Source organism: Babylonia areolata, chromosome 26 (assembly GCF_041734735.1).
Source record: "Babylonia areolata isolate BAREFJ2019XMU chromosome 26, ASM4173473v1, whole genome shotgun sequence".
In the NCBI taxonomy this organism is placed as follows: Eukaryota; Metazoa; Mollusca; class Gastropoda; order Neogastropoda; family Buccinidae; genus Babylonia; species Babylonia areolata.
Window position 1 is genome coordinate 28827723 of NC_134901.1, and position 21123 is coordinate 28848845.

Consider the following 21123-nt stretch of genomic DNA (forward strand, 5'->3'; position numbering starts at 1 on the left):
AGCAGTGTACTATAAACAGTAAGCGTTGTGCTACGAGAAGTAAGCAGTGTACTAGAAGAAGTGATCGGTGTGCTACAAGCAGTGAGCAGTGTGCTACATAAAAGTGTTCGCCCCCGTTCATTCCACTTGAGATTAACCAAATAGTTTATGCTTCTAGAAAACAACCGTTTGTAGCATTGGTTGTTCAACAGAATCATTCCCATATGCAGTATTCAAACTTTTCAAAGTGAAGATTATCAATCCAACACAATGTTATTCAGGCTTATCATTTTTTTAAATAACAGTTTGCTCTGTGTAGCACTCTTTCAAAATACTAAGTTTTTAGATATTGTTGAATTTTTGTTTTTCTTAGAAAGAAAAAAAAGTTGTTTTTTTAAAACACACAAAAGAAACAAAACAGTAACAAGCCTTAACACGTTTCTTTTGATCATTTGAAGAACTCTGAATGTCACAAAGTAACAAAATTTCTAAAAACAAAATAGGTAAGAAAACTGAAAATGCTTTCCCTTGCCATCTTTCTCAAATTGAAGAGAGAGTAAGAAATAATACAGTTTACCTTAACAGCATAAAGACAACAGGACTTGAACAAAAGTTGAAGGACTGGCTGTCCACATAAATGCAAACCGGAACACTGCACTGCCCACACAACAGTGATCTGATCTCAGCTGACCAAGTTCACTGTTGTCATGAACTCTGCAGGTTAGTGAACCAAGTGTTCACACTAAGCACAAGTCATGGTTTGCATGCTTTGAAAAAAAAAAGGCTGAGCATGAACTGATGCTGACCTAGTTTTAAATCCAGGTAGGGTAGACAGCTGCTCAACCCAGTTTGTTCCTGTTTTTATTCCAATGGCAGAGAAGTATTTCAGATACAGTTCCAAATCAAGAATGGTTTTCCAGGAAAATGATACAGATTACCTAATTATTTTTTATGGGACAAAGCTTTTATTCATATGTCATCTTGGTTGCTGTTAATGTTTAATGAATAAGACATATAAGATCCATACTACCACACACGTAGCTCAAGAAAAAGTATTAATTTGATTGACTTGTTTTAAATTTTGTCTTTTGTATGTGACTGATATTTGCTTCATATCTGTGTGGTGTTTGTGTATTGAATTTTCTTTTTAGCTTGTAATGTTTTAGGGTTATTGGTAGAAATGGACCAGAATGATGTGATCTTGACATGCCATTTGACCAGGACTCCACTGAGTTGTTGTCATGGGTCCCCATGCCTCTCCCCTTTTATGTATTTTTTCTTGTGTCCAGTTGTAATGAAATTTTATTTTTTTAATACTTCATTGAGTTGACATGGGTCCTTGTGCCTCTCCCCACATGTATATTTTGTCTCATGTCCAATTTTAACGAAATTAACAAGGTTTTTCTTGTAAGAAAAATGTATCCATGAGTCAAGGAGAAAGCATAGGCATGCATAGCCACATCAGTGCAGTGTTTATTGCACCTAACCGTTGACACAGACCTGTGCAGTGTGTGTTTCTGTGTGCAGCAACTGCAGCAGGGCGACCTGACCTTACCGGAGGGTTGTCACGTTGCCACGGTGACCACAGACTCTGGGGAGGTGCTACAGATCCAGCACAACGCAGTGGTCACCCCTGCCACCGATGGCGCCGAATGACCCACCTCCTCCACCCCTTCCTTCACTGGCAACATCACCCTGTAATCCTCCTGCAGCTTTTCTGTGCATCTTCGCAGCCTTACAGAGTATTATTCCACTCTCTCTCTGTGTCTCTGTCCTTTACTTTGTCGCGCTCTCTCTCTCTCTCTCTCTCTCTCTCTCTCTCTCTCTCTCTCTTTCTTTCTGTCTCTGTGTCTCTTTGCTGTGTTACTTTGTCTGTCACTTACTCTCTCTTTCTCTCTTTCTTTCTGCTGTTCCTCTGTAATTTGGTAATTTTTGTTGTTCTTTTTATACAAAGTAACAAACAAACATCTGTTTGCACTGTTGTCTCCAAACCACATTTTCATTTTCACGACAGAAGTGTAGACAATTCATAACTGATTCCTTCATCTCACCCATATTTTCACGCTCCGTGGGTGTGTCCTGTTGTGTTGTTTTTTTTATTTTATTTTATTTTTGTTTTGTTTTCTCACTGGAGATTTTCTGCATGTCTTGACAAGTGTCCCAGCCAGTCTTTCAGTGAGGTCCTCTATGAGGACAACAGTCTTGCCTAACCTGCCATGTCTGTTTCTGTCTTTCAGCAGATCAGTCCTCATTCAAGCTCTCATAATGTTGTCTTGAGCAAAACAGTCTTTCTTGCAACAGTTCTTCAAACATTCTTCTGCAGGTTCAGCAGATCAGTCCTCACTTGAGCTCTCAGAATGTTGTCTCTCTGTCTTGAGCAAATCAATCTTTCTTGCAACAGCTCTTTTTAACAATCTGCTGCAGATGTAACAAACTTGTATTTTTAATGATAGCTTTGAATGTGCCAGTAAAAGACAGTCTTACATAAGAGTAGAAGCAGATTTTTATTTACACTTTCTGTACCCTGACCCACTGGTACAGTCTCTGGAGGGCAGGGGTCTGGTTCCTGTCCTGTGCAAAATACTGCTCCGCCCAAGCTGAGAAATCAAAAGGAACTGTCAACCAGTAGCCTCCCTTAGTGTTTCACCTCCCTTCTCTTTACAAATGTAGCACCCTCTTTTCAGGCAGCCATTTTCCCTTCTTTTCCTTTTAAAATGAATGTTGTTTTGTTTTTTTTAGTCCGGAGTTTTCGGTACTTTGAACAAAAGCAGAAAAATTGCTTATGAAGTGCATAGGACTGGAATACAAGTGTAGTAAATTAAGATCTGTGAGTGTTTTTGAATGCTATTATAAACCAACAAGTTCAGGATTAAAAAAGAAATGAAAAGAAAATTTAAAAAAACCCACTCACCTCAAACTTTTGTCTGAAGCAGTCTTCCTTGATAGGGTGTTAGGATTTGTTTTCTTTTTTCAGTTTTGTTTATTTGTTGTTGTTTTTTGTTTTGTTTTTTTAATTTTGTGCCCCAGAGTTTTGGTTATTTTTTACTCACTTGTGTAAACAAAGTGAGTCTGTGTTATAACCCAGTGTTCGGTTGTCTGTGTGTGTGTGTGTGTGTGTATGTCTGTGTGTCCGTGGTAAACTTTCACATTGCCACTTTCTCTTGAAATAATTTGTCTGCCAATACAAAATTTGGCTTAAACATAGTAGGAAAAAAATATTCAGTCATACCAGTAATAGGCGGTACGTCTCCTGAATTTTGTCATATTTCCGAATCATTAACCCCTTCACTTCCGGAACTATTTGTGATTTCTACAAAATAATCACCAACTTCTAAAAAAAAATAATAATAATAAAAAATAATAAATAAAATCACAAAAATTAAAATTATGCTCAAAAGTGTGTAAAAGTACATGTTTTTTTTTTTGAAGGAAAATGAACAGAGAACATAATTATCGTAACTTCAGTGTTGACAGAATGACATAACTCCCAGTCACGGGAAGATAACTCGGATTTTTAGAGAAAAAAAAAAATACACAGAATGTTTCAGGGGGAAGAAAAGGATAATTCATGGGGTTTTTTTTACGGGTGAAATAGTGCTAAAATATTAGCAAATGTATTAGACACAACAGCTAAATGTAATTATGTTGTTTCCTGCTCTATCATTTTTAAAACAAACCCTATACATAACCACTCACATACACGCCCACACACACCTTCCCACCCAAACACCCACAAACATGATCACATAATATTACAACACAAAAACTCGCTGTAAACAATATTTTGGCTTGAAGCTTTCATCTGGAGGGTTTGAGAGTTGATAAAACCCCCAAAATGAAGGCTTCTTGCTAAAATATTGAGGTGTTTTTTTTTTATACCCATTTCTGACAAGACCTCGCCCCATTCCTGTTGATGTATCTTGTAGCTTGTAATCATCAGGATAACCAGAATCACGTCAGTTGATCAACAACAACATAACTTTTGTTTTCTGTCACATTTTCATAGTTGTTGATGTTGACATTGTGCAGAAAATCAAACAGAATTCTTGCCACCTCTTCTGTACTGTACATTCTGGCAGCCATGTTGCCAAAACTTGCTGAGAAATTGCTTTGAACACTCATCATGGCAGTCACCATTTGCAAGGGAGGTAAGCATAAGAAAATAAGTGGCTGAACACCTGATCATGCAGTTACCCCTAAACCACAGTTATATCTGCAGTCAGTTGTGAAAGGCTTATTTCGTTTATGCTTATTCCGGATTCTGAGAACACTGTGTTATTCATTTCCAGCTTCCGGAACATAGGCGATGCCATGACCACATTTTTCTTGTTCACAATTAAAAGCAAAGAAATACAAATTATGGACAGAACACATATGGTGACACTAAATATATTATTGACATGTTTTCTGCATATGAATATTGTAACATGGACACTGCATTAACTAGAATGAACATAAAAGAAAAAATTGAATCGCCCGTTCCACTCAATTTAGGTCAGCCTTGTCTAGACTGGTCTGTGCAGATCTTGATGAAACATGTTGCGAAGCGTGACGCGATGGATGTTTTAAAGTGGATACTGAATTAACTAGAATGAACAGAAGAGGGAAATTGAATGGAAGGTGTCATAGTTTCTCAGTGACTGTAACTACTGAAGCTTGTTGAACACGGAACTGTCAGATCTAGAAAAAAAAGACACATATTGCAGTGTGTTTGAGGCAGTGGGAAGTCTCCTTTACCTCAGACTTGAAATGAATTCTGAAATGCCCAAGATATATTAAGATAACATGATTTGAACAGCCTTATCACTTTGATTACTGATGTTGATTGATTCTGCTAAAAGAACATGCTCAAATATTAGTTTTGGAATGTCATCGTTGGACCCGTGTTAGGACAGTGTATAAAACCACTCATTCTCAACTGAAAATCCATGGTTTGAATCTGCTGTGAACCTTTTTTCTTTTTTTTCTTCTTTTTAACACTAAGCTTTATATAGTTATAAGAAATACAGAACACATTTTAACAAACTTATTTTTTAAAAGGTTTTTTTTCTTTTCTCTAAGTGTGCATCATAAGTGAGTCTTAAAGCCCTTGCATCTCTTTGTGCTTTCTATATTTTGACAGTGATGAATGGCAGTGGGAGTGATGAAGGTGCTGCTGTGGGAGGTCCATTTAGGTTTGTGACGACTTGACAAGGCTGTGCTCATAATTAACCCCAGCATCAACCAGGCTGAGATACAGACAACACATTTAAGACACATTTGTGAAGTGGAAGACTCTCCACTGCATGATCCCAGTCTTCCCATTTGAGCATAGCACACTCAGCTCTGGACAACAGCCAGCCACAGGCCTTTGAAAAAAAAAATCCTCCATAGGGAATCCAACCTGCATCATCCCAGTCATCAGTCCACGAAGCTAACTAGTTGGTCACGGTGTCTGATTGCTTTGTTTTACGTTTGAATGTTATTTTATCTCTGCTTCCATCAGTGAGGTGCCATGAGGACTGTGCACAGTTCTGCAGGAGTTGTGTTCAGTTTTCTGTCACAAGAGTTCTGCCACGCCCCCATTGCCCCCTCCCCTCACACCCCCACAAACCACCACCTTCATGGAACATCATCTCATGGCCTCATGACTTCTCTGTCTTTGCCCATACGTTTTGCTGCATCCCTCCACTGTGTCTGGTTCCTTTGAAATATTTTGTTGTCACGTCTTTGTCCTTCATGGTATTGACTATTCCACAAGGCATGGTTGGAGTTTTGTGCTGTTCCTGCACTGGCAGGTTATGAGGTGAACAGGGTGGCTGGCCATCCTGAATGACTGTCAGTTTTACAGGTAGAGATTTACCAGGGTTGTTTTCGCCTTAGACATGACGGTTGAGTCACAATGCGGCTGATATCATTCATTCTGTGTGGAGAATCTGTTGGCAGCCTGTATTTCATTGTTGTCTCTCCTTTGAAAACAGTTTTCTCTGCTGGTTTTGTTGTTGTTTTTTTCTTTTTTGGTGTTTTGTTATTTCAGAGAAAGGGGCAATGTGTGGTGGTGCTGGTTTTCACTGTCAGTTTTGTGTGTGTTATTTTTCTCTGTGTTAGATAGATGACAGGACATTTTTTGCTTTTCCTAGGGGCACCATGGCTTTTCTGCTGTATCGTTGTATTAGTTGGCAATTCTGCAACTCCAGGGAAAGAAATAATTGCAGTCTTTCAGGCGGGGAGGGTTGATGATGGGTGTTAATGAATAGAATATAGGTTTGTGCTATAAAGTGTTTGATGCGTCTTCAGGGGAATCAGATATTCCTTTTATGAGAGAGTTGGGGTGGGGAATCTGTTGTTTTGTTCTTTTTCAATTAATTGGTTTTTGTGACTGTGCAATGTGTTCAGCTGTTAGACATGAAGTTGTTCATCAGGGTTTTTGTCATTGGGGGAATCACTGCCAGAAAGGGAATAACCCTCCTGAAGTGTCACAAGGTGATGTGAATGATGATGCAGCTTACAGCCACTAGTGCAGGGTCAGTGCTGTTGACTGTGCCCTGTAGACTGCTGGTCAGTGTACGACCCACCACCTTGGTCACTGGGCCTGCCTACTGTTGAGCAAGCTCAGGTGAGGGCTGAGCAGAGTGCAATCACTGTCTTAGTGTTTGACCTTAGGGTGGTGTCAGAGTGTGGGGACTGATCCATACACACTGCACCACATCTCTGGGTCTTCAAGGAGAAAAAAGAAGAGAAATCTGCAGTTTTCATAACCTTTTGCGTGTTTGCGTTTTTCTGGTGTGTTTTTTTCCCCCCAAACCCTCAGATGGATCAAAAACCAGAACTATTTCTCCATCTGCACTCAGTTGTTGTCCTTCTGTGGGGCACTGAGCACAGAGCGGACAGATTTGGCCCCCATTTAGCAACATGCACCACCACTAAATGTTCCTTTCTCGTAACATTTGAACATGGTATTACCTCTCTTTCGTTTTTTTTTCCTTTTTTTTTCATATAGCCTGGCAAATCTCTCTCTTCATTTTTATTTTCGAAAAAAAGATTCATGTTTCAAAAGAGTCCATCATCTCCCATTTTAAATATCATCATTGTTATCCATCTCAGCATCTTTTTTTTTTTTTTTCTTTTTTTCTTTTTTTTTCATCATCAATGTTGATGATCACCATATTTAATTCTAGCTGGCAGCTTTCTTGAGGTGAGTCTCAAGAACACAGGAACTGGTATGGTTGATGGTTTATGACCAGTGAAACGACCGACCAACATTGAAGATTGACTTGGTAGTTGTATGCCTTGTCTGCTGGTTTGGCTGTAGCAGTTTCTGTGCTCTGGATCCCAGTTTGTGCAATGAGAGAAATTGTGGACAGAAGAGTGGATGTGTGGGGTGAGTGCGACTGGTTTGTTTGGAGGAGGAGTGTTGGTTTTTGTTTTTGTTTTTTTTGGGGGGGGGGGTTGTTTGGTGTTTTGCTGGTGAGTTATGGTTTGGTTTGATGTGGTTCCTTGTTTTGCATGGACTGCTCTCTCTCTCTCTCTCTCTCTCTCTGTGTCACACACACACAATATACAACTGATGTGCTGTGCAAAGACGTGAGGCAGCCTTTCCCTCTTGACAGTCAGTTCAAGGAGATAAAAGTCATCAGAGCAAGAGAGGGAGATGAGGTATACAGTGTATCTCAATGTATTGTGCATGCAATGAAGAATTAAGCTGGGATTTTTTTTCTTCTTTTTTTTAATTAATAAATTATTTGTTAAAGCTTTCCAGGCTTTGTCCATGACTTGAATGGCCATGGGGGGCAGGGATGGGGGGTGGGCAGCGGAACTTTGAATTATGTGATGTGTTTAATGACATGAATTGTAAAAAGGTGGACACAGTATTTATCTGTGTGGATGATGGAGGGAGGAAGGGTGGGATGTGAGAGGGAAGGAAGGGCATGCAGCAAAGATGGAACCCAACAGTAGAGAATCAGTTCTTGATCAGTCCTGTCTTGACTGGAGGACTGGGAACAGTGAAGACATTATGAAGAGGGATGGAACCCAGCAGTAGAGAATCAGACCTTGATAGTCCTGTCTTTAGACTGAAGGACTGGGAACAGTGCTGACAGCATGGAGAGAGAGGGGGGGCGGCAAACTGGACACAAATCCATGTCAGTCAGAATGTGGAATCCTCATGTTCTAAGTGGTGGCCTCGACCCCCAACCAAAAACTCCATGCCTTAAAATTGGACACTTTTTATGTGTCTGTATGTCAGCAGAAAGTGAAAGCAGAATGATGGCATGACTTTTGACACTGCTGTGTTTGGTCCCTTTCTGGTGCAACAGAAGGGAGGGTTGGAAGGGGGGGTATAAACAGTAATGCTTCCAGTGCAGGAAGGAAAACGTTGAAGTGGACAAATTTGGGATTGAAGAGAATTATCTTGTCGTCCCCTTTGTTTTCATCAAATCCTTCCATGCTTTAACTGTTCATGTACAAGATGCATTTATAAACACTTAAACGAAGCTTCTATTCTTCGTTTGTCTGGGGGTGTTTTTTTTTGTTTTGTTTTTTTCCCAACATGGAGAAAGAAAGGAAAATGCTCTCTCACTGGTATGTGTTGGCGTGCATATATGTGGAATTTGAAGTTGAGATTGTTGTCAGTGTATGGATTGTCTATATCCTCAGTGTGTGAATAGTTGTATAGTGGTTTGTGAATGATTGTAAGGCAGTACAAATGGTGCGTGAATGAGTGTATGGCAGTGTGTAAATGATTGTATGTTGGTGTGTGAAAGAGAGTGTGGTGGTGTGTAAATGATTGAATGGCAGAATGTAAATGATTGTTGAAGAGCAGCCCCTTTTGAACTGATTTGTGTTTGTGTAGCTGTACATAATCCCTTTACAAATGAGTCCTCCATGCTTTTGAATTGTCTCCTCATTCAGGAATTGTAACTGAATGAATGTTGTATGACTACATTATTTTGGGGTATTAAAATGATGGAAAAAAAAAGGTGGATTTGTGTGTGTGAATGATTTCTCTCTCTCTCTCACTCTCTTTCACTCCTGATATATATCAGTCCTCTTAAATGCACTCGTGCGTGCTTGGACGCTCATGCTTGTATGTTTTGTTGCAACATATACATAATACATATGAGCGCTTGCACACAGAAGCACATGCATACATACAGACACACGAACACATGCATCACGTATGTAAACACCGACAATTTCAGCAGCAACAAAGGGCATCGCAAGCCATTTCACTACAGGTGTTGCCAAGAACATTGTCACAGCAGGGAGGGTAGCTCTGTCCTGAGAGACGGTTGTTTTGAGGGAATACTGCGCTGTTCTGCTTTGACTGCTTGCATTATACATTATCTTCATTACGAAACCGGTAAGGCATGTGTATTCTATCGTCTTTGGAATGGGAATTCAGACGTCATGTGTGAGAGCAGCCACACACACACACACTATTGCATGTGCATTGACACAACAAAGCTCTTACAGACACAGCAGTTTCTCTTTGAGATGTCCAACAAAGGAGAAGATTGTACCTTTAGCATTAAAAAAAAAATGATTCACTTATAAGTTACATAACACCTCAAAAGTTTTAACAAGATCTTGTCTGCAGTTTGTGTTGAAATAAACATAAGAAGTAAATGTCAGCAAACATCTTGAAATGAAAGTGGAGAGAAAGAAAGCGTGCTTCTGTTGGTGATTGTGGTGCTATGCTCCAGCTGTCTCATAAGCAGAGAAGAGATTTTTTTCCGTAAATATACGGAAGTCTTCGTTTTCACATGGCTGTATTTCTGAATTCACCTTCACCTTCACCTCTCCCGTAGTCTGGGTTCAGACCGTTGGGGCACCGCTGCTGACCTGGCCACCACCCCTCTCCACTCTTCACGGTTTTCTGATTTCCTCAGGGCGTCACCGAGCGTCAAGCCTGTCCACCCCTGGATGTTGTCTTCCCATCTCTTCTTCTGCCGTCCTCTCCTTCTGCCTCCTTGTACGGTGCCTTGCAGGAACGTTTTGGCAAGACCAGATGATCGGGAGATGTGTCCATACCACCTAAGTTTGCGTTTTTTCACTATGGACAGAAGGTCTTCGTAGGGTCCAATACTTTGCTTGATTCTGTTCTTCACTTCCGTGTTAGTGATGTGGTCTCTGTAGGAGATGCCAAGTAGTCTACGAAAGCATCTCATCTCGACAGCTTGGATTCTTCTCTCGATGTCCGCAGTCAGGGTCCAAGTCTCGCAGGCGTAGAGCAATATTGATATAACCAGGGAACGCATCAGTCTGATTTTTGAGCTGAGAGCGATGTTTTTGTTGTTCTAGATGGTGTTCAGCTTGTTGAGTGCCATTGTTGTTTGGGCAGTTCTCGAGAGTACTTCTGGTGTAGATCCTTCATCTGATACGATTGCTCCCAGATATTTGAAGCTGTGGACTGTTTTAAGCTTTTCGTCGTTGACTTTGATGTCAATGCTGATGCCGTTGGTGTTGTTAGTCATCAGTTTGGTTTTCTCCGCACTGATTTGCATTCCATACGATGTGGAGGCTTTGTCTAGATGTTTGACCAGGCTTGCCAGTTCTTCTTCTTTTCCAGCCAGTCCATCAATGTCGTCGGCAAAACGTAGGTTTGTGATTGTTCTGCCGCCTATGCTGACTGTTCCTACATGCTCTTCCAGTGCGTCAGTCATTATTCTTTCTAAGAAGATGTTGAAGAGTGTTGGGGAGAGTAGACAGCCTTGTCTCACTCCGACTGTGGTTCTGAACCAGTCCCCGATGCTATTGTTGAGGTAGACGGCGCTGGTGGCTTTGTCATAGAGGTGCTGTATCAGTCTGATCAGGTTGGCGTTGATGTTGTACAGATTCATGGTAGCCCACAAAGCTGCATGCCAGACCCTGTCAAATGCCTTCTTAAAATCAATGAAGACGTGGTAGAGGTCTTGTTGGTGTTGATGGTACCTCTCACATAGCAACCTCAAGTTGAAGATTTGTTCAGTTGTGCTCCTTCCTGGTCTGAAACCTGCCTGTTCTTCAGCAATGATGTTTTCTGCTTGTGGTTTCAGTCTGTTAAGCAGGATCTTCAACATGACTTTGCTGGGATGACTAATCAGGCTGATGGTGCGGTAGTTTTGACACTCCTGGAGATTGCCCTTTTTGGGGAGGGTGATGATCAGTGATTGTGTCCACGGTGTGGGCCATTCCCCTGTTTGCCAGATCTTGTTGCAGATTTTCAGTAGCACATCTATCATAACTTCACCCCCTGCTTGGACCAGTTCTGATGGGATGTTGTCCACTCCTGCCGATTTCCCTTTTTTCAGCGATGCTATTGCTGCCTCTATTTCTTCACGGAGTATGGGGTGATTACTGTTATCAGTGGCTGGTGGAACATTCAGTATTGCTGGATCACCTGTGGTCTGTATGTTGTATAGCTCTGAGCAGTATTCTGTCCATCGCTTTAGGATGTCTTGTTCTTCTGTTAGACATTTTCCATCCTTGGTCTGGATGTTGGACATAGTTCTACCTTGCCTTGTGTTGGTAAGTTCTTTCACAACTTGGTAGGCTTTCTTGCTGTTGTTTCTTGTCAGGTTTTCCTCTATGTCCTGGCATTTTCCTTCAATCCAATTCTCCCTTGCCTTCTTCATGCTTCTCTTGATTTCGGTGTTAACTGCTTTGTACTGTTTTGCCCCTTCTTCTTCATTCTTTTTCTTTTTCAGGTCTCTACGTTTGTCACACAGCTGTAGGATGTCGTCCGTGACCCAGGGCTTCTTTTTGATGCGTTGTTTTCCAAGAGTTGTTTGGGCTGTTTCAGTTACAGCTGCGTTGAAGTCGCTTACGAGTGTATCCAGGTCGGCGTCATCTGCATCGAGAGTGATGAGTGGCGCGAATTTCCCACCAATCATGGCTTGGAATGCCTCTTGTACTTCAGGATCTTTCAATTTTTCCAGGTCGAACTTCAGTCTTGAGAAGCTTTGTTTCCTTGTTTTCTTCAGTTGGAGTTTGAAGGTCATCATTACCAAGTCGTGGTCACTTGCAATGTCAGCTCCTGGGAAACTTCTTGTCTTGGCAATGTTCACGCGAGACTGGAAACGCTTCTTTACCATGATGTAGTCTATTTGGTTGTGGTGATCTCCTCCAGGGCTGTGCCATGTCCATCTTCTGGATGCTTTGTGTGGTCCAAATGTGTTTGTTATCTTCAGGTTGTTGAAGCAGGCAAATTCCAGGAGTCTCAAACCTCTTTCATTTGTAGCGTTGTTACCATATCGTCCACATGTGCCCTTCCAGGTGTTGTAGGAGTCTTCTCCGATCTTGGCGTTCCAGTCACCTTGTACTACTATGATGTCTTTCTTTGGTGTCTGATCAAGGGTTTCTTGTAGTTGTTCGTAGAACTCCTCAACTTCATCATCGCTGTGATCAGATGTTGGAGCATATGCTTGTATGATGGGTGATGTTGAATGGGGATGCCCTCAGGCGGATGGTAGTGAGCCTGCTGGATATTGGTCGGCAGCCCATGACAGTGTTAACAATGTCTTTGTGGATCAGGAACCCTACTCCATGTTCGTGTTTGTCCTCTCTACCACTGTAAAATAGTCTGTGGCCTTCAAGTGTGGGTATTTCACCGATGTTTTTCCATCGTGTTTCACAGTCCTAGGATGTGCCAGCGATATTTGTTCATTGCATGTGTCAGTTCTTCCAATTTTCCTGGCGTCCTTAGTGTTCTGACATTCCACGTGCCAACAGAGATGTTGTTCCTGGCCCGGAGCTGCTTGTTGTGTGGTCCACCAGTAGCACATTTGTCACCTCCACCCTGGTTTGCAATGGAAGGCGCGGTCCTTGTTGACCCGGGTGACGACCGAGCCGGTATGGGTTGAGTAGTGGTCGTCATTCATGCGGTGAGTCTTGGGCAGAAAAGCATGGCGGAGCCCATCCCTCTCCATGCTAGACTGGTCTAGCTGTGGCTTTCCTTGATTGGAGAGGCCGAGATCTAGTTTTGATATAGCGCCAGTTGCTCGCTCCCGTGCCGCGTCGGTTGAAACAACCTGCACCGTGTCCCCCTGAGGAAACACCCACATTAACGTGGCGAGAAGGTGCGACTACGGTATTCACCCTTTCTTAATAGAAGGAAGGGATCTTCGCAGGCCATTTCTGAATTGCGCGACGTCACCCCTCCGGCTTTCCACCCTTTCTGTGTGTGTGTGTGTGCACGTGTTTCAAGAACGGGAGGGAGGGGGGTCACGCACACACAGAAAGAGAGAAAGAGAACCAGCGAAGAAATTGAATTCGGCACGTGATTCTCGTTTAAATAAAACAAAAACACGGATCAATCTATTGTCAGCTCACACACACACACACACACACACACACCAATAAAAAAATTTTTTTTTAAATCACCATATCACAATACTCTAACGTACACAAAAACATTCACCAGCAACACAACACTCAAAACACACACACACACACACACACACAAACTGTGAACAGCATATATTAAGGCCCGCAGTTTCCCTGCACCAACAATAAAACAACAGGGGAACAAACTTCGATCCGTTATTTGATCTTTTTCTTTGTTCTCCTCCAACTCTGCCTGTGAATACAGGATAAGGTAGATTTCGAAAAACACTGTAATCTAGAATTGGGGAGTATCGGGCAGGGGGAATGTCGGCACGGAGGGATAGGGAACTCAAACAAAAATACCTAACAATAAAGTGACGCAAAGTAATGCATCCTGGTTATATAGTCGCTCGGACTATTGTTTACCAAAGAGTCAAGATAATATGCCATGAACTGTGTAGTTTTCTGGAGTGTGTGTGTGTGAGAGAGAGAGAGAGAGAGAGAAATTTGTGTTTAACGTGGTTGAATTCTTTATTTAGATGGACAGTCCTGTGTAGTCGTCTGGACTAGCAACAATATCATCTGTCCAATGACCCTCCCATATGTGCATTCAAATTCAATTCAGTTCAATTCAAAAACACTTTTTTAATCCACATGGAAATTAACGTGTGCAATCACAGTCTCGTTGTAGACACCAACATAAACATACGCACCATGAAATACACTAAAACAAATCAGATAAGAACTTACAGTAGCTGACGAAAGACCACCACCACCCTCAACCCCCAACCCCCACCCCCACCACACACACACACACACACACACACACACACATGCGCGCACATTAAGACAAAGTCAAAGTATTGCACAACAATGTATACAAATAGAAAACGCCCACCCCCGCCCACACACACACGTTAAGACAAGGTATTGTACAACAATGTTTTTACAAAAAAAACAACAAATAAATAGTTCGTATATAAATGTAAAATGCACACACACACACGCGCGCGCGCGCGCGCGTTAAGACAATAAGGTATTGCACAACAATGTAAACAAATAAAAACATCCAGCAAATAAATCGTATCTATAAATAAAACACATGCACACACACACACACACACACACACACACATGCACGCACGCTTGTACGCCCGCACCCTCTCACAACATACATCACGCCAATAAAATCAACAAACTGACATTAATATACATGAAATCCATTAAATCACAAGCACCGTACGTGGCATTATATTTGGAATGCGTGGAAAGAACTGATTTTATTATATTTTAAAGCTCAGTTTGATGCTGACACTTTGAAAGTATTTCCAGAATAAGATGAATCTGTTGTCGTTCGCCACGGATATACATACACACGTACATACATACATACCTACGTGCACGCGTGCGTGCGTGCGTACCTACCTAACTACCAGCCTGCCTACCTACATATATACATACACACATATACATACATACACATCAAGCCATTTAAACATAAAATCTGAATAACCACCAAACGCACATAACAAACAAATCACAAAACCAAATTCTCTCTCTCTCTCTCTCTCTCTCTCTCTCTGACAAGGGAAACACAGTGGTGGACAAACACAGATTCACGTTGTTTATACAGGTGGATCGTGAAGGAATCCCGCCTTGCTGCTGTGGCTGCACTGGCACACACACACACACACACACACACACACACGTATGTGTGCACACACACACACACACACACACAAGCACACACACACACACACACACACACAACACGGGTCTGTTAGCACGTGCCCCACCTTAAATGACACCAGCTCACGGCTGTGAACACACAGCTTTCCTTGCTGTGCTCTCTCCCACATTTATACAGTTTTACCTGTTGAGGCTGGTTAGATGTCTTTGTACTCCACGTGAATTGTATACTGATGGCATGTGTTTGTGATTTGGTAACGAATTTCATTTCATCAGTTAAGATCTACAAAATAAGTTGCAATCAAACAGTTTAAAAGTTGTTGTTGTTGTTTTTTTGTTGTTGTTGTTTTTAATGCACCAAAAATCTCACTTTCATCATGGTGTGTGTGTGTGTGTGTGTGTGTAATTGTGTGTGCCTCAGTTGCATGCAGGTCTTAAAGCACCCTCTCTCTCTCTCTCTTGGTGCTTAACATTCCTTCTTCATTGGCCCCCCAGCCCCTTTCTTTTTTATATATATTTTTTTTTCTTTCTTGTGTTTTTTTGTTTTTGTTTTTTGTTTTGTTTGTTTGTTTGGTTTTGTTTTCTTTGTTTGTTGTTGTTGTTTTTGTTGTTGTTGTTGTTGTTGTTTTTGGTTTTTTCAATAAATAACTTTTTTCTTTATGTTTTTTTTAAATTTTATTTCACATCTTGTTTTCACGAGTTCCCATTTTCAGAAGTTCCAACAGCCACTGAAATAAGTGTGGTTATGAGAAAGGCGACAAAGTCATTACAAGAAATATGCACTGAATTCATCGACGAAATAAACCAAATCAGATCATTAATGATCTGAAACAATAAACGTCGAAATGTTAGAAGGTGTGTTTTGAAAAGGGGCAGCCTTCTGTTCAATGTCTATCAAATGTCGCGGGTGTCTTCGGGAGGGACATGTGGCTGGTGAGCCCTGGTGCCGGCTGGTGTCCTTTCCAGTGACCACTACTGGCGAAGAAAGGAGCATTTCTGATCACGAGGACGGGAGCGTTTCTGATCACGAGGAAGGGAGCATTTCTGATCACGAGGATGGGAGCGTTTCCGATCACGAGGTGAGGAGCATTTCTGATCACGAGGAAGGGAGCATTTCTGATCACGAGGACGGGGGCGTTTCCGATCACGAGGTGAGGAGCATTTCCGATTAGGAGAAAAGGAGCATTTCCGATCAGGAGGAAGATGGTATTGTCGCTTTAAATCCAGGCGACCACACAGGGCTATATATCAGGACTGTCCAACTAAATAAAGATTTCAACCATGTTAAACACAAAACTGTCACACACACACACACACACACACACACACACACACACACACACACACACACTCCAGGAGGAAGGGAGCATTTCTGATCAGGAGGAAGGGAGCATTCCCGATCACTATGAAGGATGCAGTTCTAATCAGAAGGAAGAGAACATTTCCGAACAGGGGGAAGGGAGCATTTCTGATCAGGAGGAAGGGAGCATTTCCGATCACTATGAAGGGAGCATTTCTGATCAGAAGGAAGGGAACATTTCCGATCAGGAGGAAAGGAGCATTTCTGATCACGAGGAAGGGAGCATTTCTGATCACGAGGAAGGGAGCATTTCCTATCAAGAGGATGGGAGTATTTCCGATCAGGAGGAAGGGAAGCATGGAGCATTTCTGATCACAAGGAAGTGAGTATTTCCGATCACGGGGAAGGAAACATGGAGCATTTCCGATCACGAGGGAGCATTTCCGACCACGAGAAAGGGGTCATTTCCGATCACGAGGAAAGGAGCATTTTCAGTTTGGAAGGGAAGGAGGGAGCATTTACGATCACGCGGAAGGGAGCATATCCATTCACGATTAAGGGACCATTTCCGATCACGAGGAAGGGAGCATTTTCGATCACGAGGAAAGGAACATTTTCGATCAGGAAGGGAAGGAGCATTTCCGATCACGAGGAAGGGAGCATTTTTAATCAGGAGGGAGGGAGAAAGCATTTAATAATAATAATAATGATAATAATAATAATAATAATGGTATTTATATAGCGCTGAATCTTGTGCAGAGACAAATCAAAGCGCTTTCGCACCAGTCAATCACACGCATGCATAACTCTAAAACTATAGAAACTAAAGACAAGGAAGAGGCAGGCAAGGGAGGCTGTTTTGGGAAGAGGTGGGCTTTTAGGCCAGATTTGAAAGAGCTGAATGTGGAGACTTGACGAAGCGAAAGAGGCAGTTCATTCCAATTGCAAGGTCCAGAGACAGAGAAAGAACGGCGGCCAACAGTCGAGAGCTTGAATCTGGGTATGCGTAAACAGAGTGGATCCGAAGCCGATCGTAGTGAGCGAGATGGAGTGTAGAGGTGAAGGCAGCCGCAGAGATAGGAAGGGGCAGTTTTGTGAGTACATCTATAACATAGAGTGCTGATCTTGTACTTTATTCGGTGTGAGACAGGGAGCCAGTGGAGATGTTGCAAAAGAGGAGTGATGTGCTCAGATCTTTTATTTCTGAGGACGAGTTAGGCAGCAGAGTTTTGTATGCGTTGAAGGGACTGAATGGATGAAGAGGAAAACCAGACAATATAGAGTTACAGTAGTCAAGGCGAGAGAGAATGAGAGAAACGACAAGTTTAGATGTTGCGCCAGTGGACAGATATTTCCGGACGGTACTGATGCGCCGCAGTTGACAGTAGCAGGACTGACATGTCTGACTGATAAATTTTTGCATGGACAGTGTATTGTCAAGGACAACACCGAGGTTCCTGACTGACCTGGAAAGAGGGATGGATGTACTGCCAAGTTTGATTGTGTCAATTGTGATGGAAGACAGTTTTTGTTTAGTTCCTATGATCATTGCTTCAGTTTTGTCCGCGTTCAATTGTAACTTATTTCGAGTCATCCAGTTTTGAATGTCCAGGAAGCAGTTGGATGTTTCTTGCAAGAGCGACAACATTTTTTCAGGGGTATCACTCTTCTGGAGTTGAGTGTCATCAGCATAAGAATGATGACTGATATTATGGCGGTTGATAATTTCAGCGAGAGGAGCAGTGTACAGTGTGAAGAGCACTGGGCCTAAAACAGATCCCTGTGGGACTCCATGTTCGATTTTAACGGGTTCCAATTGGAAATGATCAACAATGACAGACTGGAATCGATCAGTGAGATAAGATTTGAACCAGTTTAGAACAGTGCCGTTGATACCAAATGTAAAATGAAGACGGGAAAGAAGGATTGAATGGTCTATCGTGTCAAAGGCGGCTGACAAGTCGAGAAGAGTGAGAAGGGAATTTTTTCCTGAATCGGACGCTATCAGTAGATTGTTCAGAATGTGGAGGAGAGTGGTTTCGGTGCTGTGGTCAGCGCGATAGGCAGACTGAAATGGGTGGATGAGATTGTTGAAACAAAAGCGGTTGTTGAGCTGCTTGAGGACAGCTTTTTCAAGGAGTTTGGACATGAATGGAAGATTAGAAACTGGTCGATAGTTTTTCAAAATGTTTGCGTCAAGGTTGGGTTTCTTTAGAAGAGGCCGGACGATTGCAGTTTTGAAAGTGGATGGAAACGTTCCAATGAGGAGGGTTGAGTTGACAATATTGGTGATTGTGGGGAGAAGCTGTGAGACATACTGGGAAAAGACCGAGGCTGGTATAGGATCGAGCTCACAGGATTTTATTGTCATTTCTTTCAGGATTTCATGAACTTCTGTTTCAGTCAATGGATTAAAGGAATGGAGAGGAGTGCCGCTGAACTGAGGATCAGGATGAGCAGGTTGGAAAGACATTTGGTCTAAGATGGTACGAATATTTTGGACTTTGTCGAAAAAGAAAGAGGAGAAGACATTGGGGTGTTCAGATAAAGTGTAGGCAGAAGGAAGAGGAGTCTTTTTTGCAGTTCCAAGAAGATTTGACATGACAGAGTAAAGAGATTTGGTGGATGTGGCATCGAGAACTTGAGAAGAAAAGAAGTTTGTCTTTGGTGATGAGATCATAATGTTTGACTTTATTTATTTGTTTTCGGAATATTTGATTGTGGACTTGCAGTTTTGTTGATCGCCATCGTCTTTCCATTTGGCGACGTTTGCGTTTTGCAAGTCGAATGTCTTGTGTGTACCATGGGGCGGAAGGTCTGTCAGGGAGCATGCGGGTAGTGGGGGGTGCATGTTCATCCAGCAGTTGAGAGAGGACAGTGTTGTAATGTGTGGATACGTCGGTACGGGAAGAAATTTTGGAAAGGCGTTCAGCAGCTTGAGAAGAAAAAGTGTTAATGTTGATGGATTTCAGGTTGCGACGAGTAACATATTTTTTGGTTCTGGTAGGTTTTGAAATATAAAGCAAGAATATAACAGCAGAATGGTCGGAAGAAAGTTTGTCAGTTACAGTCACTGACGCAGCCACGGCATCAGAGTCACGTGCGATGAGCCAGTCCAACGTATGGCCAGATCTGTGTGTTGGTTCTGTAACGAACTGAGAGAGAGAATGAGTGGACAGAGATAGACATAGGCGTTTGACATCAGTGGAAGTCTGGTTGTCGAAATGAAAACTGAAATCTCCAAGAATGATAAGTTTGCCAGAACGAAGGTTGTAGTAATCAAGTAGTGTTCGGAACTCATCGTGAAACAGAGAAGACGTTAGGTTATTTTTACGACTAGGAGGACGATAGAGACAACAGAAGATGATTGAGTGACCGGGAACACTGAGAGTGACTTCTAGCATTTCAAAGGTATCATGTGGAAAGGCGTGGTTATGGGAGAAGGAGAGGGAAGACTCCAAGATGTCTCTGTAGACGGTGGTGATGCCACCTCCACGAGACAATTGAGGAAGTGACATAGTTTTGTATCCAGTGGGGGTCAGTTGTTTAAAGTTTGGGTTCGTGACCTTGTGACTTTAACCAGGTTTCGGTAAGAAATACGATATCAAAGTTATTTTCAAAAATACAATGTGAAATATAGTCAGTCTTTTGATCAGGGCAGACAGATTGAGCATTGAACAGACAGGCATGAAAGAGATCAGAGGTAAAGAGAGAGGAATCTAATGGTGAAGCAGGTGAGTCAGGCAGACAGACAGTGGAAGAAGATGGTGACTGAGCAGTGGAGGACAATGGGAAGGAAGAAAAAGGTCCGGGAGTTGAGACAGGTGTGGCAGGAGTAGGAAGCGGAGCAGAGGCTATCACTGGCACGGGGGATTCATTACAGTTTGGAATATTGTCATCAGAGGGGACAATGTCACGGGAAGTAAAAATGTTAGCAGGAACATAGTGACAGAGTGAGTTTCGAATGCCTGTGGCCAGAGGAAGAACGAGAATTTTTTTTGTACAGTTAGAATACCTGTCTGAATGTGAAAATGTTTTGCACGTGGTAAGTGTGGGTGAATCGTGAGCTGTGCATGTTCATGTGAGCGTGTGCGTATATGTATGTGCTGTAACGTCAGTCTGAATGCATCAGAGCTTGGAGGATGTGGTCTGTGTGCCTTGACTGTTCCGAACATCAGGTGGGGAAAAAATAAGTTTTTATTTTATTGTTTATTCAATGATTGGTTTGCTGGATTATTTCATTCGAAATTTAACCAATGATTGAATAGTTTGAGAATATAATAGTTTTTGATGTTGGTTTTGAAATGTTTGCTTTTTGATAAATTAATACTTTTTAGTGTAATTTATAAGACGTAGTGACTCATAAATGAATATTGTATGGCTAATTGGAAAATAGTATGAATGCATGAGTGGTGTGAAAGGATAGCAAATATAAGAAAATAAAACTAAGGGAACAGTAAATGAATGGGGAACATTAAAGAGGATTAGCTGGATGCTCGTTCAGTGTGTCGGAAGGAATAATTTAAATGGAGTGTGCCAAGAGCTAAAAACATGGAAAAAGTGTTATCAGGGCTCCATGTTGACCGGCCACGGAGTGGAGGGACCTGTGGAACTGGAATGTTCACCGAGGAGGAGGTGCCCGAATTTCCCACGAGTGAGTGGGGTGGACATTGACTTGACACTACTGTGAGTAGACTAACTGGCCGGCCTAGGACTGAGGCGATCCTGGGATTGGATCAAGTTGTGCAAGAGAGAATTGACTTGTGACAGTCAAAACATTTGGTTCCTGGTTTTTGAAATAATTTCTTTGAAGGTGAAGAGAGTGAATGAAAAACATTTTTTTGTCTTAATAATTATATTTGGCTCAGGGG

The 21123-nt window shown here is 42.1% G+C and overlaps 1 protein-coding gene across 4 annotated transcripts in view; it reads left to right on the forward strand.

Annotated features, from left to right (window-relative positions):
* LOC143300210 (protein BANP-like) overlaps positions 1-8935 on the forward strand; it is a 28514-nt gene extending 19579 nt beyond the window's left edge. Inside the window, exons 11-13 of one of the 4 annotated variants that reach the window (XR_013057632.1) lie at positions 1507-1676; positions 4009-4127; positions 5102-8935. Coding sequence is in view for 3 of the 4 variants with exons in the window: in XM_076613777.1 (XP_076469892.1) it covers positions 1507-1635 (129 nt within the window). In the remaining variant the exon portion in view is untranslated. Of the gene's footprint in view, positions 1-1506 lie in introns of all 4 variants that reach the window. The other 3 variants (XM_076613777.1, XM_076613778.1, XM_076613776.1) reach the window with 3 other exon arrangements.
* Positions 8936-21123: the final 12188 nt, after the last annotated feature.